This window comes from Halichoerus grypus, chromosome 8 (assembly GCF_964656455.1).
Source record: "Halichoerus grypus chromosome 8, mHalGry1.hap1.1, whole genome shotgun sequence".
Classification (NCBI taxonomy): Eukaryota; Metazoa; Chordata; class Mammalia; order Carnivora; family Phocidae; genus Halichoerus; species Halichoerus grypus.
In genome coordinates this window covers 125,100,829-125,122,963 of record NC_135719.1, presented here as the reverse complement: position 1 = coordinate 125,122,963, position 22,135 = coordinate 125,100,829, and the positions used below count along the sequence as shown (strand labels likewise).

Here is a 22,135-nt window from a genome sequence, read left to right as displayed (position 1 = left end):
ACTCAGCGTATAAAGGAGACCAAAGCAGAAGCGCAGGCTGAAGCAGGGGCCGGTCAGGTCCCCAGAGCCCTTCCCCCGTGGCCCATCTTCCTTTGGGAAAAGGCTGGAGCTCTGCAGACCCCAGCTTGCTGAGGGTCACTGGAGTTGGGGACGGCACTGTCCAGGGGCTCTGTCTCCACCAGGCTAGTTGGCTTTGAACAAGTGGCCATTTCCACAAATCAGTCTCGTCCCCCGTGAGACGGAAGCTGAGACTGGATGGGCTCGAGGACCCGTTAGAGCTCTCAGGTTCTCTGAGTCTAGTTGGAACCAGGTTAAGTTTCGGGAGCCTAGGGGGCAGAAGGGCTGACCCACCCTGGGCTCCACCCCTGGTCCCACAGTCCGAAGGGCAGGAGGAGGGAAGGGGCCGCTGCCAGGATCTCCGCAGGGAACGCCGTCTGGGGGTGGGAAAGCGGGTGGCCAAGGGCCGTGGCCCAGCTGCTCTCCCCCCCACCCCCCACCCCCAGGAGATGCCGTGGAAAGACCAACGCCACCACCTCCTGGACAGGGGATTCCCGACAGCCGGGAAGAGGAGCACGTGACCACCCCGGCCGAGGGGCTGGCGGCCCTGGGCCCCTCAGGTACCTGCAGTCAGCCCGGTCAGAGCTGCGGCCTCTCCCACAGAGGCACCGTCTCCAGTGAACTCCCGCTCAGGCTCAGCGCCCTGGCTTCACCTCAGAGGGTGCCCCTCGGGAACCCAGGAGTCCTGTCAGGAGCACCAGTCAAGCGGGGGAGGAGGCAGAGAAGGGAGGTCTTGGGGGCGCCTCTTGCTCGGAGGCTTTCTAGAAGCATCCAGGGGCCCTCTGGAGGAAGGGCAGCGCAAGGAGCCTCCGGGCGCCTGGCTCCTCCAGGCTATTGACCCTGAGTCGGCTGAGTGCCCTGGCAGCGGGCAGCCTCCTGCCCACGGGGACGGCCAGCTTTCGGGAAGGAAAGCGCTTCTCTTCTCAAGGCTGTTTAACTGTCCGGGAGCCCGCGTTCCCCCTCTCTGGCCAGCTACAATGGTGAGGGGGTGCGGTGTGGGGGAGATCCCTGGCAAATCCACCTTGCTCTGGAATGTGCCCTCCTCAAAGGCTCATTGTCTGGGGACCTGGTTCAAGAGAAGCAAAGCTGGGGATGCCGCAGCTGCTCCCTGCACACGTGTGTCCTCGCGTGTGTGGCCCTCACGGTAGTGCGCCCTCCCGTGTGCCCTCGCCGGGGGCTGGCTGGCCTCTTCACCTCAGACTCAGCTCACCTCAGGGGAGAGGCGTAGCTCTGGATTTCTTCCGGCAAAGAGAGAGCCCATGCAGCCCGGTGGAAGAGTCCAGAGAGTGTGGGGTGGAGGAGGGGGTTGGCCCTCCCAGGCCTGACCCCGGGTATCCTGCTGCCCTTTCCCACGCCCTCTCTCCTCTGTGCTCAGGGAGGGGGCTCGTCCCCCTGGTAAGAGGAGCTGGGTTAAGGGGCTCCGCTGGGGATTCTCTGACAAGAAAAATGGGTCTGGAGGCAGGGACAGGAGTGAGGGGCAGGAGGAAGAGCCCAGGCTCAGCAGCAGCTCTCAGCTATGTGGGGGGACAGAATCCCCCCTCAGTCACCACCCACAGCTTAATCCCTCTTCTCCCCTGCCTTCCCCCAACCTCATCCCTCTGGGAGGATATTTAGAACCAGGCAGGGGGTCCCCATAAATCCCCTGGGCTGACACAAACTTGGAGCCAGGACAGGGACAGGGTAGCCTTGCAAACAGGCCAGGGCACATTCAATTCAGTCCAATTTAGCGAACGCCTTGAGGCCCTGCTGTGGACCAACACAGACCTCGTCCACTCCCTTGGGTCTCTGGGGTTACCTCAGTGCTGTGGGGCAGGGCGGGGGAGCCCTGGGCGTGTGGGCTTATGTCAAAGACCTCAGGGCAGACACAAGGCTGCAAGCGCCTCTCACTCCCGTATTCAATCAGCACACCCTAAGCACCAGGCACTTTTCTAGTGTTAAGGACACAGTTCAAAAAAGTAGCCTCTATGCGGCCTCAGTGCTGAGTCCAGGCAAGTCAAACTGTTCCTGAATTCAGCATGTCTCCCCACTTTTTACCCCATAACCACCACCCAGGGCAGTCCCTGTTTGAATTGTTTCAACAGGTTTCTAAGAGCCCCCTGTGCCTTCCTGCCCAGTCCATCAGCCATCTGCTGACTTTCTGAGCAAGATGGCATGGCAAGATGAGGGGTCTTTCTGAGATAGCTCTGATCATACCCCACCTTGCATGACCCCCTTTCTCATAGGCCTGTCTCAACATGGCATTCAAGGCCCTGCTCAGTTGGCCCCAGCCCACCTCTCCTCTCTCCCTCTGGCAGGTGTCCCCCAATACCCTACTTACCAGCTCTATCTGTCTGGGGGAAAGGGAGGGCAGCTCTGGGGACTGTGGGTGAGAGCCATGCCCTTATTCAGGGAGAGGGCAGCCCGGAGGCCTCAGCAGGAGAGGCCCTTTGCTGGGACACGAGTTAGTGGAGCCCACTGAGTCTTGGTTAACTCCATCCTGGGACTCGGGGTCCTTGGAGGGGTGCCACGGGGTTTTATACAAGACCATGCTACACATGGATATGGGAGGGTCCAGCCAAGAATGGAGTGAGGCTTCTGTGGGTCCTCTGAGGCCCCTGTGCCCTGCTCTCCACACTCTCCCCATCCCACTCCACTGCCCCGCTCCACTGCCTTCGTCTGTCCTCACCCCACCGTAACCTCTGCTTTGCTCTGTCTCCCACAGACACTGACAGATGTGCCGCCGGAGCCACCAACATCTGTGGGCCCGGAACGTGCGTGAACCTCCCAGATGGGTACAAATGCATCTGCAGCCCCGGCTACCAGCTGCACCCCAGCCAGGCCTACTGCACGGGTACGCACGGGGCATCCTGGGCTCACTCAGCAGCTGGACACAGAGTCAGGTGTCCAGGCAGCTGAAGGTCCAAGTGGGGCTGTGTGGTTGAGGAGTTGAAGAAGACTACTAGCCCCGTGGACAAAGCCAACCTTAACCTTGGGGGACAAGTCTCTGGGAGCACCATCCGATGAGTCTCCAGGACTCCGGGAGAGTGAGAAGCCACCCTAGGGCCCCCTGACTAGTGCCTGGAGCCCTCAGCTCTGAGATCAGCCCACCCCTCCAACTAGCCATCTCGCTGCCTACAGAGCAGACCAAGGCCTACCCTAGTTGGAAATGTCTCCACTGATTTCCACCCCCCTCAAGAGCTTGACACAAGAGAGAAACATCCACTGTGCCTTGAAGGAAAGGAAGTGATCGGGGGCCACTGGGGGAGGAGGACATGGGTCAGGGAGGAAGTGCTGGGCCGCTGCCCCAGGCCCTTGGTGCCTGAGTGGGCCCTATGGGCAGATGTCGTGACCCCAGCCTTAGAGATTTTTCATCTCCCTGGCCTCTTCCTCCCACATCCCCTCCTTGACCCATAGCACCATTCCCTGTCCAGCTCCTAGCATGGGCAGGTTGCTGACAGGTGCCCAAAGAAAGTCCACCTGACCTCCCTCCCCACCTTCCTCTACTCAGACGACAACGAGTGTCTGAGGGACCCCTGCGCGGGAAGAGGGCGCTGCGTCAACCAAGTGGGTTCCTACTCCTGCTTCTGCTACCCTGGCTACATGCTGGCCACCTCGGGGACCACACAGGAATGCCAAGGTAAGCGAGCCTGCCTGCATCCCTGGGATGGGCTCAGGACCCCCTAGAGAGTGTTGAGGTGGAAGAGGATCCAAGCATTCACAGCACCCAGTCACTGCACTGCAGTGTGTGGAGCACAGGGGCTGTGAGAACAGAGACTCAGGGCTCTGACCTGGACCTGAGTGGAAGCCGACCCCTACACTGAGACCAGACCGGAAGAAGAGGTTCGAACGTGAAAGCAGCATTCACCAAGGCTCCAAGGAGGTGTGGCTGGAGCTGAGTGTGTGAGGGGGTCAGGGGACATGGCTGGAGATGAGGACTAAAAGCCTAGTCCCCAAATTCTGTGTGACTAGGAGCTGCTTTCATTTTGGGTAAGGAGGGTGGCACGTGAGGACACTGGCTGGGACTCCTGGCAGACAGGGGAGCAGGAGTGCCTTTGCAAGAGGGTCCCCAGCAGCTCAGAGAGCCTGCAGTCTTTGCACTTCCCTGGGAAGGCCTGTGTCCGTTGCCCCTGCACAGGGCCCTGGGCAAAGCGGCTTCCCACACAAACCCTTTAATATCCAGCATTTGCACCGAGATACACAGCCTCCGCATACATTTTTATGAATGAGCTCACAGAGGATATGACGCAGCACTTTCCAAGCAGTGCTCTACGATGCATAACGCAGCTGGAGCACTCACCGCTGCTCTTGAGGCTCTCGTGGCTGGTTCTGGCCGGGGCAGCCCAGCACTCACGCACAGTCCCCTCCTGGAGGCCAGGAAGCTGGGCATCCTCTCATTACCAGAGTCCCCCAGGTCCTAATCCCCTAAAGATCTGGTCTGCAGAGACCAAGGCCATGCAGGTCCCCTCACCTGATATGGGGGAAAGGGGAATAGAGGAGAATAACCAGCTAACTTAATGGGGGGGGGGGATTCACACCAAGCATTAAACACCTACATGCCAGGTACCACGTAAGCTCCGGGATCCTGCAGTGAGTGAGGTGTGTGCGCCTGGTGCTGTGGGATCCAGGTGAGGGTGCAGGCAGGTTTCGCTGACGGAGTGTTAGAGCTGGGGCCGAGTAGTCCCAGGCACATTTCACGAGCACTTCCGCATGCTGGCACTGTCCTAAGCCCTTAATCATATGAAGCTCATCGTCCCACCCCCAGGCAGTAGAAAGCCTTACCCCATTTTATAATTAAGTAAACTGAGGCTCAGAGAGGTGAAGTGTAATACCAGGGGACCTCATACCTAGTTGCAGCAGAGCTAGAAACAGAATCAAAGTCATTCTGGCCCCAAAGCATGGTTTGCTTCCCACATGCTCCCTTACACGCACGGTGAGGGAATGGAGAAAGCAGAGAGTATTCCAGGGAAAGGGAACCATTTCTCCAGAGAGCAGAGTGGTGAACAAGTCTGGCACGCTCTGGGAATAATGATAATCCAGTGTGACTGGAGCGTGGGGCCTGAGGAGGAAGTGGCGGGAGCCGAGGCCAGTTTGTGAAGCCTTGAGTGCCAGGCTGAAGTGTTTGGACACCATCCTGCCGGCAGTGAGCCGCCAGGAGAGGTCTGTAAGCAGAGGGTGGCGAGAGCACTCAGCTGGCTTTCAGGGACCTGACTCAGCAGTGCTGCTCAGAGCAGCCTGGGAGTCGTGAAGGAAGAGGCTGGGGGCAGGGGGCTTCTCTGGGCTTCATCCCATGGGCAGGTGTTGTAGGTCAGAGGCCCAGCCTGGGGCACCTGCCGGGGACAAGCAGTGGGAGTCTCTGCTGGCCCCAGCAGCTGGGGAGGGAGCCCCAGGTCAGCCGCCAGTGCGTCTCCCAGCGGGGCTCAGCTGCCACTCGATGGGACCTTGCTCAGGATAACATCCACTTTCTACATTTTGCCAGTCTTATAAAGCAGTATCTCATTATTTAATTGTGTAGGAGTTATTTCATTAATTTGTATAATTAATATAAATTATGACCATTCCTGGAATTAAAATTAATATTAGTATAAATAACGGATCGATATAAATTATTTGAATATTAGATATATATATATTTTTTTTTTTTAAAGATTTTATTTATTTGAGAGAGAGAAAGCACATGAGAGGGGGGAGGGTCAGAGGGAGAAGCAGACTCCCTGCCGAGCAGGGAGCCCGATGCGGGACTCGATCCAGGGACTCCAGGATCATGACCTGAGCCGAAGGCAGTCGCTTAACCAACTGAGCCACCCAGGCGCCCTGAATATTAGATATATTTTTAAAATATTTACTTTACTAATAAGTATGAGCATCTCTTCGTACTTTAGCCACTGGGTTTCCTTATCTGAAAATTGCTTGTTCCTATTTTTTGCTCAGTTTTCCAGCGGTTGCTGGTTTTTCTTGTGGCTCCTTGGGAGTTCCTTATATATTCCAGATACTTGCCTGGGTTTAGGTATTGCAACTCTCTCACTTCATCCTCTGCCCACTAACCTTATCCACATGTCCTTCTTTTAACAGAAATCCTTGATTCTGATGTATTGAAATTCACCTTTTTGCCTTATTTTTATGCTTTTGGGGCTTTAGTTAAGAAGTCCTTCCCCACCCCTAAATTACAAAGATATCCTTCTACACTTTCTTTCATTGAAGTTATCTCATTTAATCTGCACAGTTACCCGGTGAAGAGTTTAAACCAGTGCCAGGGGGTGGGGGGCAAAGGTAAATCCTCCATTGATATGATGTGGGGGCAAGGGATGGGGCGTGGCCAGATTAACCTTGAGTTGATCAAATGAACCCGTCCTTGAAATGGGGGTAGGACTCTGCTGACCATTGAGGCGAAGAAAGATACCCCACGTGGAGACGTCTGTGTGAACAAAGGTTTGGTGGCTGGACTGGTGGGGATCAGCAAACATAGCAAGGCTGGGGCCAGGTGGCAGAGGCCTTGTGAGCCAGGCTGAAACAGCAGGGAACCCTAGTAGCCTTTTAGGCAAGGGAGTGGCATGACCCGGGTCGGGCTTTTGAGCCACTGTGGGGCACCAGGACGCTTTGGGACAATGGCAGAAACCGCTTCAGTAGATTGCAGCTGCCTGAGATGCTCTTTCTCTGGCTGCTTAATCCCTAACTTTTAGGAAGTCCCTTAAGAACTCTAGGAGCAGAACTCTGGAGGAGGTATTGGGGTCAGGAAGGGGATTTTATTGGCCTCCTCAGATCATGCCATCTGGACTGCCATCTGACCTCAAGACCAGCCCTTTGCCTCAGGGTGAGGAGACAGATTTGAGGGTCCCCAAGGCCCCCCAAAGTAGTGTCCCCGGGGAGAAAGGAACTCAGGGGTTTGCAGAGGCCTGAGCTAGATCAGTCTCAGACCTGGCCTGGGAGCCCCCACCAATCACGGCTGCAGCAAGGATGCCTTTCCCACTGGGGCCTCAGCATGGTGTCCTTGTCCTCCGAAGAGATGCCCCAGGACTCCCTGCAGGGCTGGCCCAACTCAGGACTTTTCTGTGTGTCCACAGACATAGACGAGTGTGAGCAGCCAGGGCTGTGCCGCGGGGGCCGCTGCACCAACACGGAGGGCTCGTACCACTGCCAGTGTGACCAGGGCTACGTCATGGTCAGGAAGGGACTCTGTCAAGGTAAGAATGAGATGAGGGAGGGCAGCCCGCCACCCCACCACCTCTTGGTCCCTCCCCGGGGCGCCGTCTGCCCCCACCTCACCTTCCAGCTTGTCTCCGACTGGGCCCGTTGTTGCTGAGCTCACTCCTGTGGACAGAGACCTGTCTGGGAATTCATGAGGCCTTCCATCCCCTCGGCGATATTTTGGTGTCCTGTCTGCCCCCCAAAGCAGGGGAGCACAACCAGTGTTATATACGTGAGACCCCGGAACATCCCTCTATACAACCCTTCCCCTTGCCTTGAGTTCTACCGCTCTCCTATATGACAGAGGAGAAGTTGGTCTCTCTGGGAGGAGCTTGGGGTGCAGCCCTGGCCTACTTCCTAAAGCTTGTTAGGCTATGAGCTCCTCGGGGCTGGACCCTATCCTTAGATGACTCATGTGCAGACACCTGAGAAATGTCCTGCATTGGACAAATGCTAGCAAATGCTAGCTGAATGAGTAAATGAGTAAAGAATGAATGCGCGAGCCCCGATCGTTGCTCCATTTCCCCGGCCCTGCCAAAAGGCGGCCGTGACATTGCCAAGCGGTCTCCTCACAGGCTGGCTGGAGGCCGCTATCACGCCAGCTCCTGGCAGCTCTGCGGCCACCCCCTCCTTGCCAGGCTGGGGTGTCAAATGCTTGCAAGAGGCCTGCGTTATGTGCTAAGACTGGCCGAGATAGGAATGAAGGGGGGTAAAGCAAGGTTCTCTCTGGAAAGAAATCCTGCCCTTGACCCAAGTTTAGGACTAGCCACCTGCCAGCCTCCAGGTTCTTCCGGGCTGGGACTTGCCCTGGTTTCACAGGGTCCTGGAGGTAAATACCTTACGAAGGGAGAGTGCCCCTTTCCAATGCCATTACCAGGGAAGCCAAGTCTGGAGTCCTAGAAGGTCTTAGCAAAGGGGAGAGGTGGCGGGGGGTGGAGGACAGACAGCTCTCTATCTGCATCCCCCGGGGGTCACCTCCTCCTCTCAATGCCTCCCTCTTGGTGTTCTCCCTTTAATACCCTGGCCTACGCACCATCAAAGCCAAAATGCACTCTCTTTGTCCTCATGAGCATGATGGAGTCAGAAAGCCCGGCATTTTCCAGGAGAATGGAGAGTGAGGGAGTTAGCTTTTGCTGGGTGTATTCTACGTGCCAGGAGCTGTGCGAGGCTTGCTAGATTACCTCGTTTAAGCATGACAACATGACAAATTTGACATTAGACTTTATTTAAAAAAAAAAAAAAAGCAAAACTAAAGGAGATGAACCAAGAAAATACCAGGACATTAAAAAGACCAGATTTATACTAACCAGTCCGTGTTACAGGCACAAGCTCTGGTAGAGACGGGCCTGGGATTGGCTCTTGTCTTGACATCTGAAAATGCAAACCGTAATGCCCATCTCAGAGGCCCTTGTGAGGACCAAATAAGCCAATACATACGACAAGACCTGCAGTGCACAGGGGGTGGCATTTCTATGTGAGGGCCCCATTCTTTTTTACCTCTAGACTCCCCCCCCATGCTCCAGTCCACGACTCTGGATCGTCCCCTTCCCTCCCGGAGGAAAAGTTCCAGACGCACCCCTCGGCTGGGAGGTCAGGGTGGGTTTCTGGCCCCGGGCAGACACTCAGGCTGCTGAAAGACAGCCTGATGTAGCCTGCAAACTCCTCCAGGGTTTCCATCAGGAACCACAGACCCAGCCATCACCCTGGGAGCCTGGTCAATTTCCTCTCCCTCTTTCTTCTCGCTCCAACTGAGAAACCACTCTCTCCATTTCAACTCAAAGTCTCTGGTGGAAGGCCCAAATGTTCTGGACAGTGGCCCATCCAAAGTCTCAGTGGCATTTCTGTCATACCAAGACTCTGGGTTCCCATGGAAAGGGGTTAGACCCCTTGCAGACTGCCAGGCCTTTCCTGTGCCCCAACCACATCCAAATTCTCCCGAGCTTCTGGCCCCGGAGCGCCCTCCCGCTCCCACACCGTGCTCTCACAAGGAGCCGAAATGGGGACCCTTACATTTCCCCATGCAAAGGCTCCAGGATCTTCCCAGGGTGCAGAGCTGGTTGGCAAGCCGGTCCCGGGGCGCCTGTTTCCCTGGGTCTCCTGGGGTCTCTTCAGCAACCTCACAGCAAGAGGGTGTGAAGTTTTAGTCCCATGGCCTCATTCTTTGGTGAGCAACATATGTTGAGGGCCACTCGTGTCCCAGCCACGGGCTAGGAAAACAGCGATAAGTAAGACAGATGGCTCCTGCCGCCGGTTACCAAGCTATTAGAACCCACCAAAATATATGCTAATCTTAGATTCAAATTCAAATCCTATGGGATGTCAGGGTGGCTCAGTCGTTAAGCGTCTGCCTTCAGCTCAGGTCATGATCCCAGGGTCCTGGGATCGAGTCCTGCATCGGGCTCCCTGCTCGGTGGGGAGCCTGCTTCTCCCTCTCCCTCTGCCTGCCCTGCTCTCTCTGTCAGATAAATAAATAAAAATCTTTTAAAAAAATAAAATAAAATAAAATTCAAATCCTAGACTAATATTGCAGAACAATCTGGCTCCAGTCCACATACCAGGTTGGTAGAACAGCCTCAGGAAAGCTAGTGACATCAGAATCTGTGCCCTTAACACAGACCGGTCAGAAGTGGAGTCTACTTCATCTGGAATCTTTATCTGGCTCCTTTCGAAGGGCGTGGCAGATGGCTCTGACATCCACTCCCATCTGGGAGAGCCTTCCCTCTCCCACATGCTGACCGACCTCTCGCATGCAGTAATCGCCGGCGGGGCTCTGGTCTGAGGAAGGAAGCCAGCAGTGGGGTGCCGGGACAGACTAGGTTATGCTGCGTTAATGAGCAACCCCAACCTTCATGACTTAGAACGCAGCAAGTTTATATCTGACCAATGCCACGTGTCCATCGTGGGTGAGCTGAGGATCGTGCCCCACATTTCCTGACTCTAGAACTCGCCGAAAGGAATAGCCAGTGTCTTGAATGTGGCCAGTCTCCATGGAAGAAGGGAAGAGCACTCTTCAGAGTGGTTCACGATTATGCTTTGGTCCATAAATGACACACTTCGTAGCTCCTGAGCCAGTGCTAAGGCCCTGATCCCACCCAACCACAAAGAACCAGGGGGCACAAGCCCACCCTAGCCCCGCAAGGGGAGAGCTGGAATACTTAGTGAACAGCATCAGTACCACGAGTCTCCTAATGCCCAGCATAAGACACTTTGTGCACCACCTCCACGAATGTGCCCAGAACATTGGGGGCAGGACAGACATCAGGGCTCTTTGCTCCTGCTAAATCTAATCTCCTTCCTACACTGCCTGATCCCTGCAGGAGAGATCCAAAGACTTCATTTTTCTCAGAGTAGTCCTAGAAAAGGGTCCTCACCTCTGCCTCTTTATCTCCTGAAGCAGGGATTACTTATCATTCCCAATGGCTTTGCCCATCTTCCTCCTGTACCTCAGCCAAGGCCCCGAGGCCATGGTGTTGGCTGCTCTCTCCTGGACAGCCAAAGTCAGTGGTCCTAGACCCTTCAATCCCCCTCTTCTGTCTCATTCTCTCCATCTCTGTCTTTACAGAAACCCTTAGAATAGGTTAGCCCAGTGCCACCACAGCCCACCCAAGGGCTCTTGGCTACCCTCTTTGTAGAGATGAGCCTTATCTCAGTGTCCCCAAGATTGCCTAGGGGTTCTGGGTATCTCCTTGCAGATACCCACCTGAACAACCACCTGCCCTGTGTATATCTTCCTCTTCTGGACCCTTGGGGTGAAATTTTGGCCTTGAGAGGGTCCCAGTTCCCTGGGACAGAGGGCTTTGATGTGGCCTGACTTCTGCAGAACAAACAACCTCAAGGGAGACTCATTTTCACTCTTCACTTCAGGGCCCATGTCCTGTTCTGTGACAACAGCTGCTGGCTTTTGTCCCTTTGCAGAAAGTCTGTGTTCTGACCCTTGGCCGGGCCTCCTGCATTCCCTCCATGGGTGCTAAGTAGGTCTTCCTCTTGGGCAGGAGGGCTTCTGAATCTGCATAAGCCGGTGGACTTCCTCCAGGAGAGTGACAATTACCCTTTTAGGAAGAATAAATCCTCTTGTTTCCTCTGGAGCTCAGTCAATCTGTCACAAATAGGGACTGGGAGCCTCAACACTGAGCCCGAGGCACATCACGTCCTCCTGCAGTCCCAACCCGGAGATCAAGCCCTGCGCTGTGACCTCCCTAACTCAGAGCAAGTCCCCTGTGTGCCCTGAGTGATGGACTTCCGGATATGCCAGGTGGCACCAGGAAGAACACTGCCTGCAGTCTCTGGGAGCAAGACCTCTGTCCTCCTCCTTGCTGTCCTTCTCCCAGGACTGGCTGCTCCTCTCCCTCCTCGGGTCCCCTCTTCCCCTGTTTGTCTGATTGGTGCCCAGGCTCACCCTTTCTGACTCTCTCCTGGACCTCACCAGAGTGAGTGCTGGGAGCCCTACATGGTTCTCAGCTGGAACAAAAGTCTCTCCAGCCAAGAAGCCTTGGCAGCCTCCACCCGTGACTCTGCATCGGCCTCAGGGCTGGTTTTCCCGAGATTGGGGGGTCATCCTCAGTCCCCCTCTCCTGCTGCAGGAAAGCCTGTTTTGCCTCCATTGCCCAGCTGGTGATCCGTTCTGGGGCCTCGGGGACCTGCTGTGCCAAGCGTGCGCCATCCCGGTTATGTAGAAGAACAGGATTCACCCAGGCAGCTATGAAGGCCCTTCCCAGCGGTCCAGTTCACAAAGCAGAGCTCTCCCACCCTCCCAGGGCTAATGGTGACCATGGCCTCTTGCCCCACCCAGGGAGTCTCCCTTTCTAAAGTTCTTCTATCTCTCTCTTTTGTCCGGGACAGTGGGTGGGAGGTGGAGCTGGAAACACTGGACGGCACTCACTTTTTCCTAGTTTCCGTCTGGACAGAACCTGGCATCCCTCCCTCTCCCCCACCAAGGGCAGGATCAAGGATTGGCTTCCTCACAGAACTACCCATGTGCTGTGGCTCCCAGGGATCACCAAGGGAGGGGATGTTATTTTGCAGATATCGACGAATGCCGTCACCCTGGCACCTGCCCCGACGGGAGATGCGTCAACTCCCCCGGATCCTACACTTGCCTTGCCTGTGAGGAGGGCTACCAGGGCCAGAGCGGGAGCTGTGTAGGTGAGGGCCGCTCGCCAAGGCACTGAGAGGGCTGTGTGGCCTCGGGACCTCCGGTTGAGCCCACACACAGGGAGGGAAGGAGACGGGCAGAGGGAAGTGGCGTGGAGGCCACTGTCCTGCCTGACCTGGCTGGGTTCCCACATGACGTTGGCCATGAGATGGGTGTGCTTGGGTGACTGCTGCTCTGCCCTCTGAATCGGCTTGGGCGGGGGCCCCTTTGGCTCCTTGGCCATGTCCATCCCGGAGCTACAGCCCAAGGTCCCAGAAGATTTTGTGGCCGGATCCTGCTGGGTAGAGTGAGTTGCCAAGAATCTTAGCAAGAGGCTAACTCTGGTGGTGTGAGCTCGCAGCCAAGTCCTGCTGTGGTTCCCGGGCAGGAGGGGCCTTCGGCATCTCTACAGCAATGTCTGAACAGCAACACCTCACCAACAGGGGTGCTCTTCTCCCCCCAGAGGGGGCTGCATGTCAGCTATAGAAGGAATTTTCTTTCCCCTCAGTCCCTGCAGGAAGAAGGGCCCAGGGTTCAGAATGCCGGGAGGGACTGAATTGTGAATAGATGCTTTGAGGCTCTGGGGAGGGCAGGCATTTCCCAGGCCCTTGAGACTGCCACTCAACCACCCAGGCATAGACTGGCCTCTCTCTGCATTGCCCACTCACGTACTGAAGCTGGTTGTTGGGCTGGGAACATGGAATCATACCAGTTTGGTTGGCAAGTAGGAGACCAGAAAGGTTTAGATCTACTGTAAGGTGAGTCAAGGGTCTAGGACATGTCATTCTGGGCGTCTTCAGATGGGCCAAACCAGCCCCAAGGCTGGGGGACCTGGCTCCCTTTTCTAGGACATACGCGGAGTGCTACGTGTTACTAGATAGAGCTGCAGTGGGCTCAGGCGGGAAGGGCACCCTGCCCTGCCTAGGTGGGGGGGGGGGGGGGCCAGGAGCAGGAACGACCTCAGCGCCTTCCCAGGGTGGCCTCTGCCCCCTCTGAGTGCTGATTCCCTGGCCTCATCATTAAGATGCCCTAAGCCTGACAATGGGGACTGCACGAAGGACAGGAGGCCCGCCCGCCATCTTGGACTTCTCTCCCACAGATATAAATGAGTGTCTGACCTCCGGGGTCTGCGCCCATGGAAAGTGCATCAACCTGGAGGGCTCCTTTAAATGCTCTTGTGAGCAGGGCTACAAGGTCACCTCAGATGAGAAGGGCTGCCAAGGTACAGAGATGCTAAAGCACCTTCCTCTGCAGGCAAACTGGCCTGCAGCTCCTTCCCTCTGCACACTCGCTCCTAATCCAGCCCTGCGCCCGCATCCCTAACCATGCTGACCCAGCCACACATCCTGCCAAGACCCGTCCCTCACCTTACCCCTGCCGACCTGTCAGTCTCGGCTGTCCTGCCACGTCTGTCCTGCAGAGCCCCACACAGAACTCACTGGCCTGTTTCAGATGTCGATGAGTGTGCCAGCCGGGCCTCGTGCCCCACGGGCCTGTGCCTCAACACCGAGGGCTCCTTCAGCTGCTCGGCCTGCGAGAGTGGCTACTGGGTAAACGAGGACGGCACTGCCTGTGAAGGTAACCCCGGGGAGCGGCTGGCGGAGGGGGACCAAGGATATAGGCCTTCTTACCTCCCAAAGACTCCTCTGTTCGTCCCCCAGCTTTGGGCTGCTGCTGAGGGTCTCCAGGCTAGACTAGGGGACCCTAGAAATAGACTTGGCCCCAAGGAGAGCGTCTGTTGTCATCATCCCCAAGTTTGGAGGTGAGGACGGAGGGAAAAAAGGGAGTCACAGAGACAAGAGGGAAGCTGACGGCAGAGCTGCCCCCAGAGCATTCTGAGGAGAGGCGGACCAGGGTTGCCCCACAGAAGGCCCACAGCCAGGGCCTGCCTCTCCCCAGCGGCCCGGAGAAAGGCCTACAAGCTCAGAGAGGGAGGCCAGAGGTGTGGGGAGCTTCCTGCCTGGCCGGGTAGAGGGAGCCCTCCCGGGCCCCCAGGGTGACTGGCTGGCCGTCTGCCACAGACCTAGATGAGTGCGCCTTCCCGGGAGTGTGCCCCTCAGGAGTCTGCACCAACACGGCCGGCTCCTTCTCCTGCAGGGACTGCGAGGCGGGCTACCGGCCCAGCGCCCTGGGCCACACCTGTGAAGGTGAGAGCCCCCTTCCCCCGCCACCAGGAGGAAGGGGAGCACCGATGGGGTGCCGGAGCTAACCCGCCACCCTTAGAGAAGGGAGTGACCAGACACAGCAGGGACTGCTTCCGGGCCAGGGGCCGCTCTGTCCACCTTGGATGGCATCTGAAGGACACCTATCCTCACCCGTCCCCCAACAGGGGTTGGAAAGACGGCTGCCAGTCTGGGTCTAGGGGCCAGTGAGCCACCGGATCGCAAGCTGCAGGGGAGTTTGTTCCACACGCAGCCTCCTGGGTTCTTTGTCAGGGTGGGAGCTGGGAGCGGATTTTGGATAACATCGGCCTGGGCCAGGCAATCCGTAGACCTACTTCAAGAACGTAGTTTCTGTGACCTTCTCCGGTTCTCGGCATCTGTTTCCTTCATTGATTTCTCATTTGTTTTCCCATCGCTTCTCCGTAAAATCTGAGCTGTCTCAGCCACGGTAAGGGCAGTGGGTTTGGCCACCCTAGGCCAGGGCTTCGGGGAGAGGCTGAGTGTCCCCAAGGGCACCGTGTGGCAGCTGGAGAAGGCCAGCTGGGCTTCTCCAGGCAGAAGTGGAAGGAGCTGCAGTCACGCTGCTCCCGGAGGCCCCCTCCCCAGCTGTGCCGCTTTACAAGGGGATGATGCCCCTCCGGGTCCGGACTCCCCAGGCAGGGCACAGACCCTCTGGAGACCTCCCCGTTGCCTCCTGTCCCTGGGAGGTGCCGCCACGGGCTGCCTTGCTCCCCGTCTGACCCTGTAGATGTGGATGAGTGTGAAGACTTCCGGAGCAGCTGCCGGGGAGGCGAGTGCAAGAACACGGCTGGCTCCTACCAGTGCCTGTGCCCCCCGGGCTTCCAGCTGACCAATGGCACCGTGTGTGAGGGTGAGTGGCTCCGCATGCCCATCGGGGACTGTGGGCCGTGAGTGGGGGTCGGGGGAGGTGGCAGCACGCCTGGGAGACACCACTGCCTGCCTTCTCCTTGCAGACGTGGACGAGTGTGTGGGAGAGGAGTACTGCGCACCCCGGGGCGAGTGCCTCAACAGCCACGGGTCCTTCTTCTGTCTCTGCGCACCAGGCTTCGCCAGCGCAGAGGGGGGCACCAGCTGCCAGGGTGAGAAGCCAGCTGGGCCATGTCCACTTGCCAGCAGCAGGGGCTGCCGGAGGCTATGTCTAGACTGAAATCCGGTGCTCCCAGCCCCACCCAGGGCTGGGAGATGGGAGGCTGAGCGATGACAGGGAGCCAGGTGTCAGGAAGGCACTCAGAGTCTTTCAACGGGGCCTCTCCGCCATGTCTACGACAGACAGGCGCCCTCTGAACCCTTTGGGTGTCATCCTTCTGCCCTTGATAGTGCCTCAGTTCCAGGGCTCCTCCCCGCAGCCCGGCCTCTGGCTTCCAGCTCGGGACACTCCCTCAGATCTTCTAGCCCCGAGCCGCTCTCCGGCTGTCCTCTGGGCTGCTTCGGGCCCCCGGGCCCCGGGGCTGGGTCTGCTGACAGGGGCCTCTATTCTAGATGTGGACGAATGTGCAGTCACGGACCGGTGTCTGGGAGGACGCTGTGTCAACATGGAGGGCTCCTTCAGCTGTCTGTGTGAGGCCGGCTTCCAGCCCTCCCCAGAGAGCGGGGCGTGTGTGGGTAAGGGCTCCGGGGGGCGTGGGTAGGGCGCGGCCCCACACCTGCCCACCTCCACCCCTGCCTGGTCCTCAGCTCCCCAGGACCAGGACTGCAGCTTGCAGGAGGCAGAGCACTTCCCACAGATTAATCATCCGATAGATAATGCATTCATTGAGCCTCGGCTGACTCGGGGCCTAGCCAAAGATGACAAAATGAAGATAATCATAATCCTTGTGCTAGCAGAGCACACAGTCTAGTTTTTAAAGCCAAATTGATTCAATAGACATTAAACCCCTGCTAGGTTCCATGTCTTTTGCTAGGACAAATAGTTATGGACAGTGTTGAAATCGAGCAAGGCAGACAGATATGAAGACAGTTTTCTGCAGTACACTTTGGTGAAGGTTTTATATAAAGAGAATCATAAAGTACTCTGCTACAGGGAGAAGGGGGTGGGGGAAAGGGTGTTGCAGGCAGCTAGGAGCTCAGTGCTTTCCTAAATCACATATAGTTCTCTACCTAGACAATCATCCCTGCTGGGTCAGGAGAAATGATCCTGAACTTGTTTTGGAGTTGAGATGAGCACAGTAATTTGTAACAGATCAAGGACCCCGAAGGCTGTGGGACATGACCTTGTAATGCCAAGGAGGTGGGGCCAGAGCAGTGACCTGCCCATTTCTGTCCCCTCTCTTGGCTCTGGGACCAGATGTTGACGAGTGTGAGGACTACGGAGACTCGGCATGTGGGGCCTGGAGGTGTGAGAACAGCCCTGGCTCCTACCGCTGTGTCCTGGGCTGCCAGCCTGGCTTCCACATGGCTCCAGCTGGGGACTGCATCGGTGAGCAGGAACGGGGAGGGTGGAGGACACCTATTTTTCACGCATCCAACTAGAAACACCTTTGTCCCGAGGACTCCATTTTTGTAGCGGTTTGAAGCTGCGTGTTTTCCATACAGCAGGGCTTGCACAGAAATTGAAGAGGAACGGTAATGTTAGAGCATTCTTGTCCTGTGTTTAGAAGTCACTTTTCACAGACCTTGATGTCAATAGACCAAGTATTCCCAGCAAATAGAGCAAGAGTGCACCCTACACTCTGGCCCCCACTGTCCCACAGACATAGATGAGTGTGCCAACGACACCTTGTGTGGGAGCCACGGCTTCTGTGACAACAGCGACGGCTCCTTCCGCTGCCTCTGTGACCAGGGCTTCGAGACTTCGTCCTCCGGCTTGGACTGTGTTGGTGAGAAGCCTGCAGGCTAGCCAGGCTCGGGGCCAGGGAAGGGAATGTTCAAGGTCACACGGCTCCATAAGAGGTCCTCAGAGAGTGGGCAAGGAAGGGTGAGTTAGCTCCACCCCGCAGCGGGCACCCTGACCAGCTCGGTAGGAGAAGGGTGGCCATGTGCTACCGGCAGGGAGAGCGAGCACAGTAGTGAAGGCGCACCGCCCTTCTCCAGAGACCTCATGGCCTCCAGAGGCACGCTGGGAGAATGTGCACGGAGGGAGGGACCCTTCCTCTTGGTCCCTTTAGTGACCCTTTTCTGCCACCCTTCTCGCCTCTCCCTTCTGATGCTCTCTGTTCATCTGTTCCTCCTTCCTGCTAACTCCCTTCTGCTCTTCCCCTGAGACCTAGCCGGTTTCTTTTGAGGGGATGAGAGGAGGATCCGCCCACTGGGCTGGAGGCAGAGGGCCGGGGGGACATGGGCTGCGTCTTCTCCACCCCCAAGCCTGTCCTCGTGCCTGGCAGACGTGAATGAGTGTGAGCTCATGCTGGCGGTGTGTGGGGCGGCGCTCTGTGAGAACGTGGAGGGCTCCTTCCTGTGCCTCTGTGCCAGCGACCTGGAGGAGTACGACGCTCAGGAGGGCCGCTGTCGCCCGCGGGTGGCTGGAGGTGAGCGCGCCCCATACTCTACGCCGTCATTATGCATGAGCGCTCTGCGGCTTACAGAGCGCTTCCACCGCTCCGGCTACTGAGAGGGAGCCTGGGCCGGGCCCAGGGCCGTGTGCGCAAGGGTGCTACTTAGGACTGGAGTAGAACAGAGTGAGGAGTCAGAGTATGGCAAACGTCAAGACAAGAGGATGTCTGTCCCAGGTCAGGGAATGTCCTGGAGGCTCGGGGCTGTGACAACCCTACAGGGGGCTCAGGAAGAACGGATGCCAACTTACGGTGCCTAGGGATCTCAGATTGAGCCTCAGAGTGACCCCAGGGAGCCCTTCGGTGAGGGAGGCCATGAAGCTGAGCTGAGCCTCACTCTCTCCTGCCCACTCCACCCCAGAGCTGTTGGGTTCAGCCTCTCACCCCAGGCTGGCCTAGGATTCAGATGGCCTCCTCTGACTTGGGGAAAATGAAAGCAAGACCTGGAACAAGGAAAGGTGGGAGGGGCTGGGGTACAGTGTGGGCTGAGGAATGGAGGGGCTGCCCATATGGTAGGCCACGGACTGGGGGCACCTCCTGTACTGGGGGCGGCAGGGAGCTATTCCAGAAAGAGTAGGGGTTTGGGCACCAGAAGAACTGGGGTCAGTGCCACTTAATAGCTGGTGGCCGTGGCAAGTCACGTAGCTTCTCTCAGCCTCAACTGCCTCATGTGCAAAAGGGAGCTGATAATATAATGCTGTCAAGAGCATCGAGTGAGACAATACAGGTAAAAGCATGCTGTACACTGTGAAGTGCTATATAAACGTAAAACCATGAAAATAAATTCAAAAGCTAGGGTGCCCCAGAGGGCCAGGGACAGACAGTGATAAAGGGCATCTATCACACGCAGGTCAGAGTATTCCTGAGGCCCCGCCAGGGGACCGCGCCCCAGGCCCCATCCGCATGGAATGCTTCTCTGGGCAGAACGGCCAGCTGCCCTGCTCCAGCCTTCTGGGCCGGAACACCACCCGGGCCGAGTGCTGCTGCACCCAGGGTGCCAGCTGGGGGGATGCCTGTGACCTCTGCCCAGCTGAGGACTCAGGTAAGGCCCCCAAGGGTCCCAGATCCTCAGTGTCAGCTTTGTACAGTGAATCTGGAAGAAGGGGAGAGAGGAAGGGGGGCAGAGCCCTTCTGCCTCTAAGCTTGGATGCCTCCCTGCACAGTTGAATTCAGTGAGATCTGCCCTAGTGGTAAAGGCTACATCCCCGTGGACGGAGCCTGGATGTTTGGACAGACCACGTACACAGGTAACCTCCCTAGAGACCCTCCTCCCCAAACTCCACTCACTTGCAGGGGCCCACCCTGGTCCTCTGGGAGGCCCCCGGGAGAAGTTCTGCATGCAGCCCCGGCCTCCCAGGTCGCTTCCCTCGTTCCTGTCCCAGGGCTGACTACCTGCAGATTTGCAGCTGAAAGGTCTGCCCTGAGTCCCTCCTGGAGGTGTCCATATAACCCGACCTCGGTTCCTCTGCTCCCCCAAGGCTGAACCCTCCAGGACAAACTATGACGCCATGACTAACCCAGTCATGGGGCACAGGGTCAGGGTGGGGAGTACTTCTGTACAGAGACAGCTGCTTATCCCCCTGGCCCCACTTACAAAGCCAGAAACTTCGGGGCACCCACACTCAAAGTGGGTAGTTCAGGTATGAGCCCTTCAGTGCCCTAATCCTGAAGCTGGAGACGGAAATAGAATAGAAACAGAAGTGGCTTTCCTTAGGTGTTTGCTATGTGCCAAGCGCTATGTGAGCTCCTACCTATATTAACCTTTTAATCTTCATAACAGTGATAAGAGCTTAAGTCATAGTAGCCACGTTTTTCAGGTAGGAAACGGAGGCAAGGAGAACTCAGTTGCCCAAAGTCACCGGACTAGCAAGTGGCAGCGCCAGGATTCCCACCCAGGGAGCCTGGCTTTGGAGCCCCTCGTCTTAAGTTCTGCTTCGTCCAGCTTCTCCCGTCATCTCTGCCCTCCCACAGATGCAGAGGAGTGTGTGATGTTTGGGCCTGGTCTCTGCCAGAACGGCCGGTGCCTCAACACGGTGCCTGGCTACATCTGCTTGTGCAACCCCGGCTACCACTACGACGCCGTCCTCAGGAAGTGCGAGGGTGAGGACGCACACCACCCCTCCCCGGCCCCATCAGTGCTGGCGGGTCCTGCTGCAGCCGGCGGGCCGGACGGGAGGGGAGCCGTGGGGCTGTCAGGGCTTGCATGTGAGCCCCTGTCGGAAAGGCATCCCTGGGGAGGTGCCTCGCAGGCTGGGCTGGGTCAGGGGAGGAGGGGGAAGCAGGGTGCTACTCTTCATTATCAGTTACCAGAAAACCTCCTTCCACGAAGACGGTCCGTGGGCAAGCTGCCTTGGTACTGCCCCACACATTCCTTCCTCCTTTCTGCCACCCCAGATCACAACGAGTGCCAGGACATGGCCTGTGAGAATGGTGAGTGTGTGAACACCGAAGGCTCTTTCCACTGCTTCTGCAGCCCCCCCCTCACCCTGGACCTCAGCCAGCAGCGCTGCGTGAACAGCACCGGGAGCACTGGTCAGTAGGCCTGGAGCGGTAGGGCGGCAGGGAGACTGGCTCTGGGCTGGGAGGGCTCACGTGCCTCTGGGCCCTGTGCCACCAGAGGACCTGCCTGACCACGACATCCACACGGACATCTGCTGGAAAAGAGTCACCAATTACGTGTGCAGCCAGCCCCTGCACGGGCGCCGCACCACCTACACGGAATGCTGCTGCCAGGACGGCGAGGCCTGGAGCCAGCAGTGTGCCCTCTGCCCCCCCAGGAGCTCTGGTGAGAAGGGTGACCCGTGCCTGCTCAGAGGGAGGGGCCCTAGGGAAGGGGATGCACTCACCTTGGAGGGAGGGATTTAGAAGTAGAGCAATCAGAGTGTGGCCCCGTCTTCCATCCCTATTGCTTGGGGACAAAAGGGGGGGCGGGGGGGGAGAGTACAGCCGGGAGCTCCCGGAGGGGACCAGTCCCAGCATGTTCCCTCTCCCCGGGCAGTGAGCCGGGGGACAGCACATCAGGCTTTAGCTAGCAGGAACTTGGCAGCTTCCTGTCTCCCTCCTCCCTAACAGAGGTCTATGCTCAGCTGTGCAACGTGGCCCGGATTGAAGCGGAGCGGGAGGCGGGGGTCCACTTCCGGCCAGGCTATGAGTATGGCCCTGGGCCCGAGGACCTGCACTACGGCCTCTACGGCCCCGATGGGGCCCCCTTCTACAACTACCTGGGCCCTGAGGACACCATCCCAGAGCCACCCTTCCCCAACACAGCCAGCCTCACCGGGGACCACACACCAGTTCTTGAGTCACCCCTGCAGCCCTCGGACCTCCAGCCCCACTACGTGGCCAGCGGGCCAGGTCTGTGTTGCCGCCCACATGGGGAAGCGGTGGGCCCCGCAGCGGCTTCTCTCCCGCCTCCTCTACCTACTAATCACTGCCAGCAGGGCAGGGCCGCAGAGGGAAGACCCACTGAGCCCTCTCAGGTCACTCAAGGGCCAACTCCAAATGCCCGGCTCAGACCCTAACAACTCTGATAAACTGGCACAGGGGACACAAAGAGGTACAGGACACCACCTCGACCTCAAAAGCTTCCCTGAGGGAGCTGAGAGAACAAGGGAAAGCAGGTACACTCCGCTCTGTGTTTCTCCCTCCACGCCACTCAGTGTGCAGAATAACCTGCTCTATGAGCTCACACTTGTCACCTGAAATGTGCGTTAAGGATTTCTAATCACTTTAAAGGCCTGCTATGGTGACTCGGTTTGTTGGTGGCAATGACTCCAGCATGCAGGACTGGGCTTCTAAGAAGCCAGGCCTGGCACCTGTGCGATGGACGTAGCAGCCGCGAGCACAGCCCCTGCGTCAGACTAAGGCTGCGCGGGGATTAGGGGCCGGGTCTTTCTCAGGGGTTGGGAGCTGCTTAGAAAGGAGAGGTTCAAGCAGATCCCTAAGTTCCGCTTTGCATTGAGTGAGGGTAATCCCCTCTTGCTGCCAATCTCCTCCCTACAAAAAAACTATACAAAGATTTTAACCACCAACAACCACAACAAAACCAAAACTAGACACCCACTTGCTCCGGAGCCCTGGCACTGTGAAAGTAGTGAGTCTCAGCCTTCCTGGAG

General features: G+C 57.5%; 1 protein-coding gene and 1 long non-coding RNA gene across 3 annotated transcripts in view; one reads left to right on the top strand and one right to left on the bottom strand.

Moving 5' to 3' along the window:
- LTBP2 (latent transforming growth factor beta binding protein 2) overlaps positions 1–22,135 on the top strand; it is a 102,471-nt gene that overhangs the window by 76,628 nt on the left and 3,708 nt on the right. For both annotated transcript variants that reach the window (XM_036114450.2, XM_078053957.1), the window contains 20 exons: positions 504–617; positions 2,759–2,887; positions 3,545–3,673; positions 7,095–7,214; positions 12,241–12,360; positions 13,449–13,571; positions 13,802–13,927; positions 14,371–14,496; positions 15,260–15,382; positions 15,486–15,611; positions 16,012–16,134; positions 16,817–16,948; positions 17,223–17,348; positions 17,853–17,996; positions 18,871–19,062; positions 19,184–19,267; positions 19,992–20,120; positions 20,415–20,552; positions 20,638–20,805; positions 21,093–21,374. In XM_036114450.2, the coding sequence (XP_035970343.2) occupies positions 504–617; positions 2,759–2,887; positions 3,545–3,673; positions 7,095–7,214; positions 12,241–12,360; positions 13,449–13,571; positions 13,802–13,927; positions 14,371–14,496; positions 15,260–15,382; positions 15,486–15,611; positions 16,012–16,134; positions 16,817–16,948; positions 17,223–17,348; positions 17,853–17,996; positions 18,871–19,062; positions 19,184–19,267; positions 19,992–20,120; positions 20,415–20,552; positions 20,638–20,805; positions 21,093–21,374 (2,754 nt within the window). The remainder of the gene's footprint in view (positions 1–503; positions 618–2,758; positions 2,888–3,544; positions 3,674–7,094; positions 7,215–12,240; positions 12,361–13,448; positions 13,572–13,801; positions 13,928–14,370; positions 14,497–15,259; positions 15,383–15,485; positions 15,612–16,011; positions 16,135–16,816; positions 16,949–17,222; positions 17,349–17,852; positions 17,997–18,870; positions 19,063–19,183; positions 19,268–19,991; positions 20,121–20,414; positions 20,553–20,637; positions 20,806–21,092; positions 21,375–22,135) is intronic.
- Positions 8,423–13,453, bottom strand: LOC118549849 (uncharacterized). Its single transcript, XR_013440782.1, has 2 exons — positions 9,229–13,453; positions 8,423–8,589 (listed from the first exon to the last, which is right to left on the bottom strand). It is a non-coding gene; the product is annotated as an uncharacterized LOC118549849 (long non-coding RNA).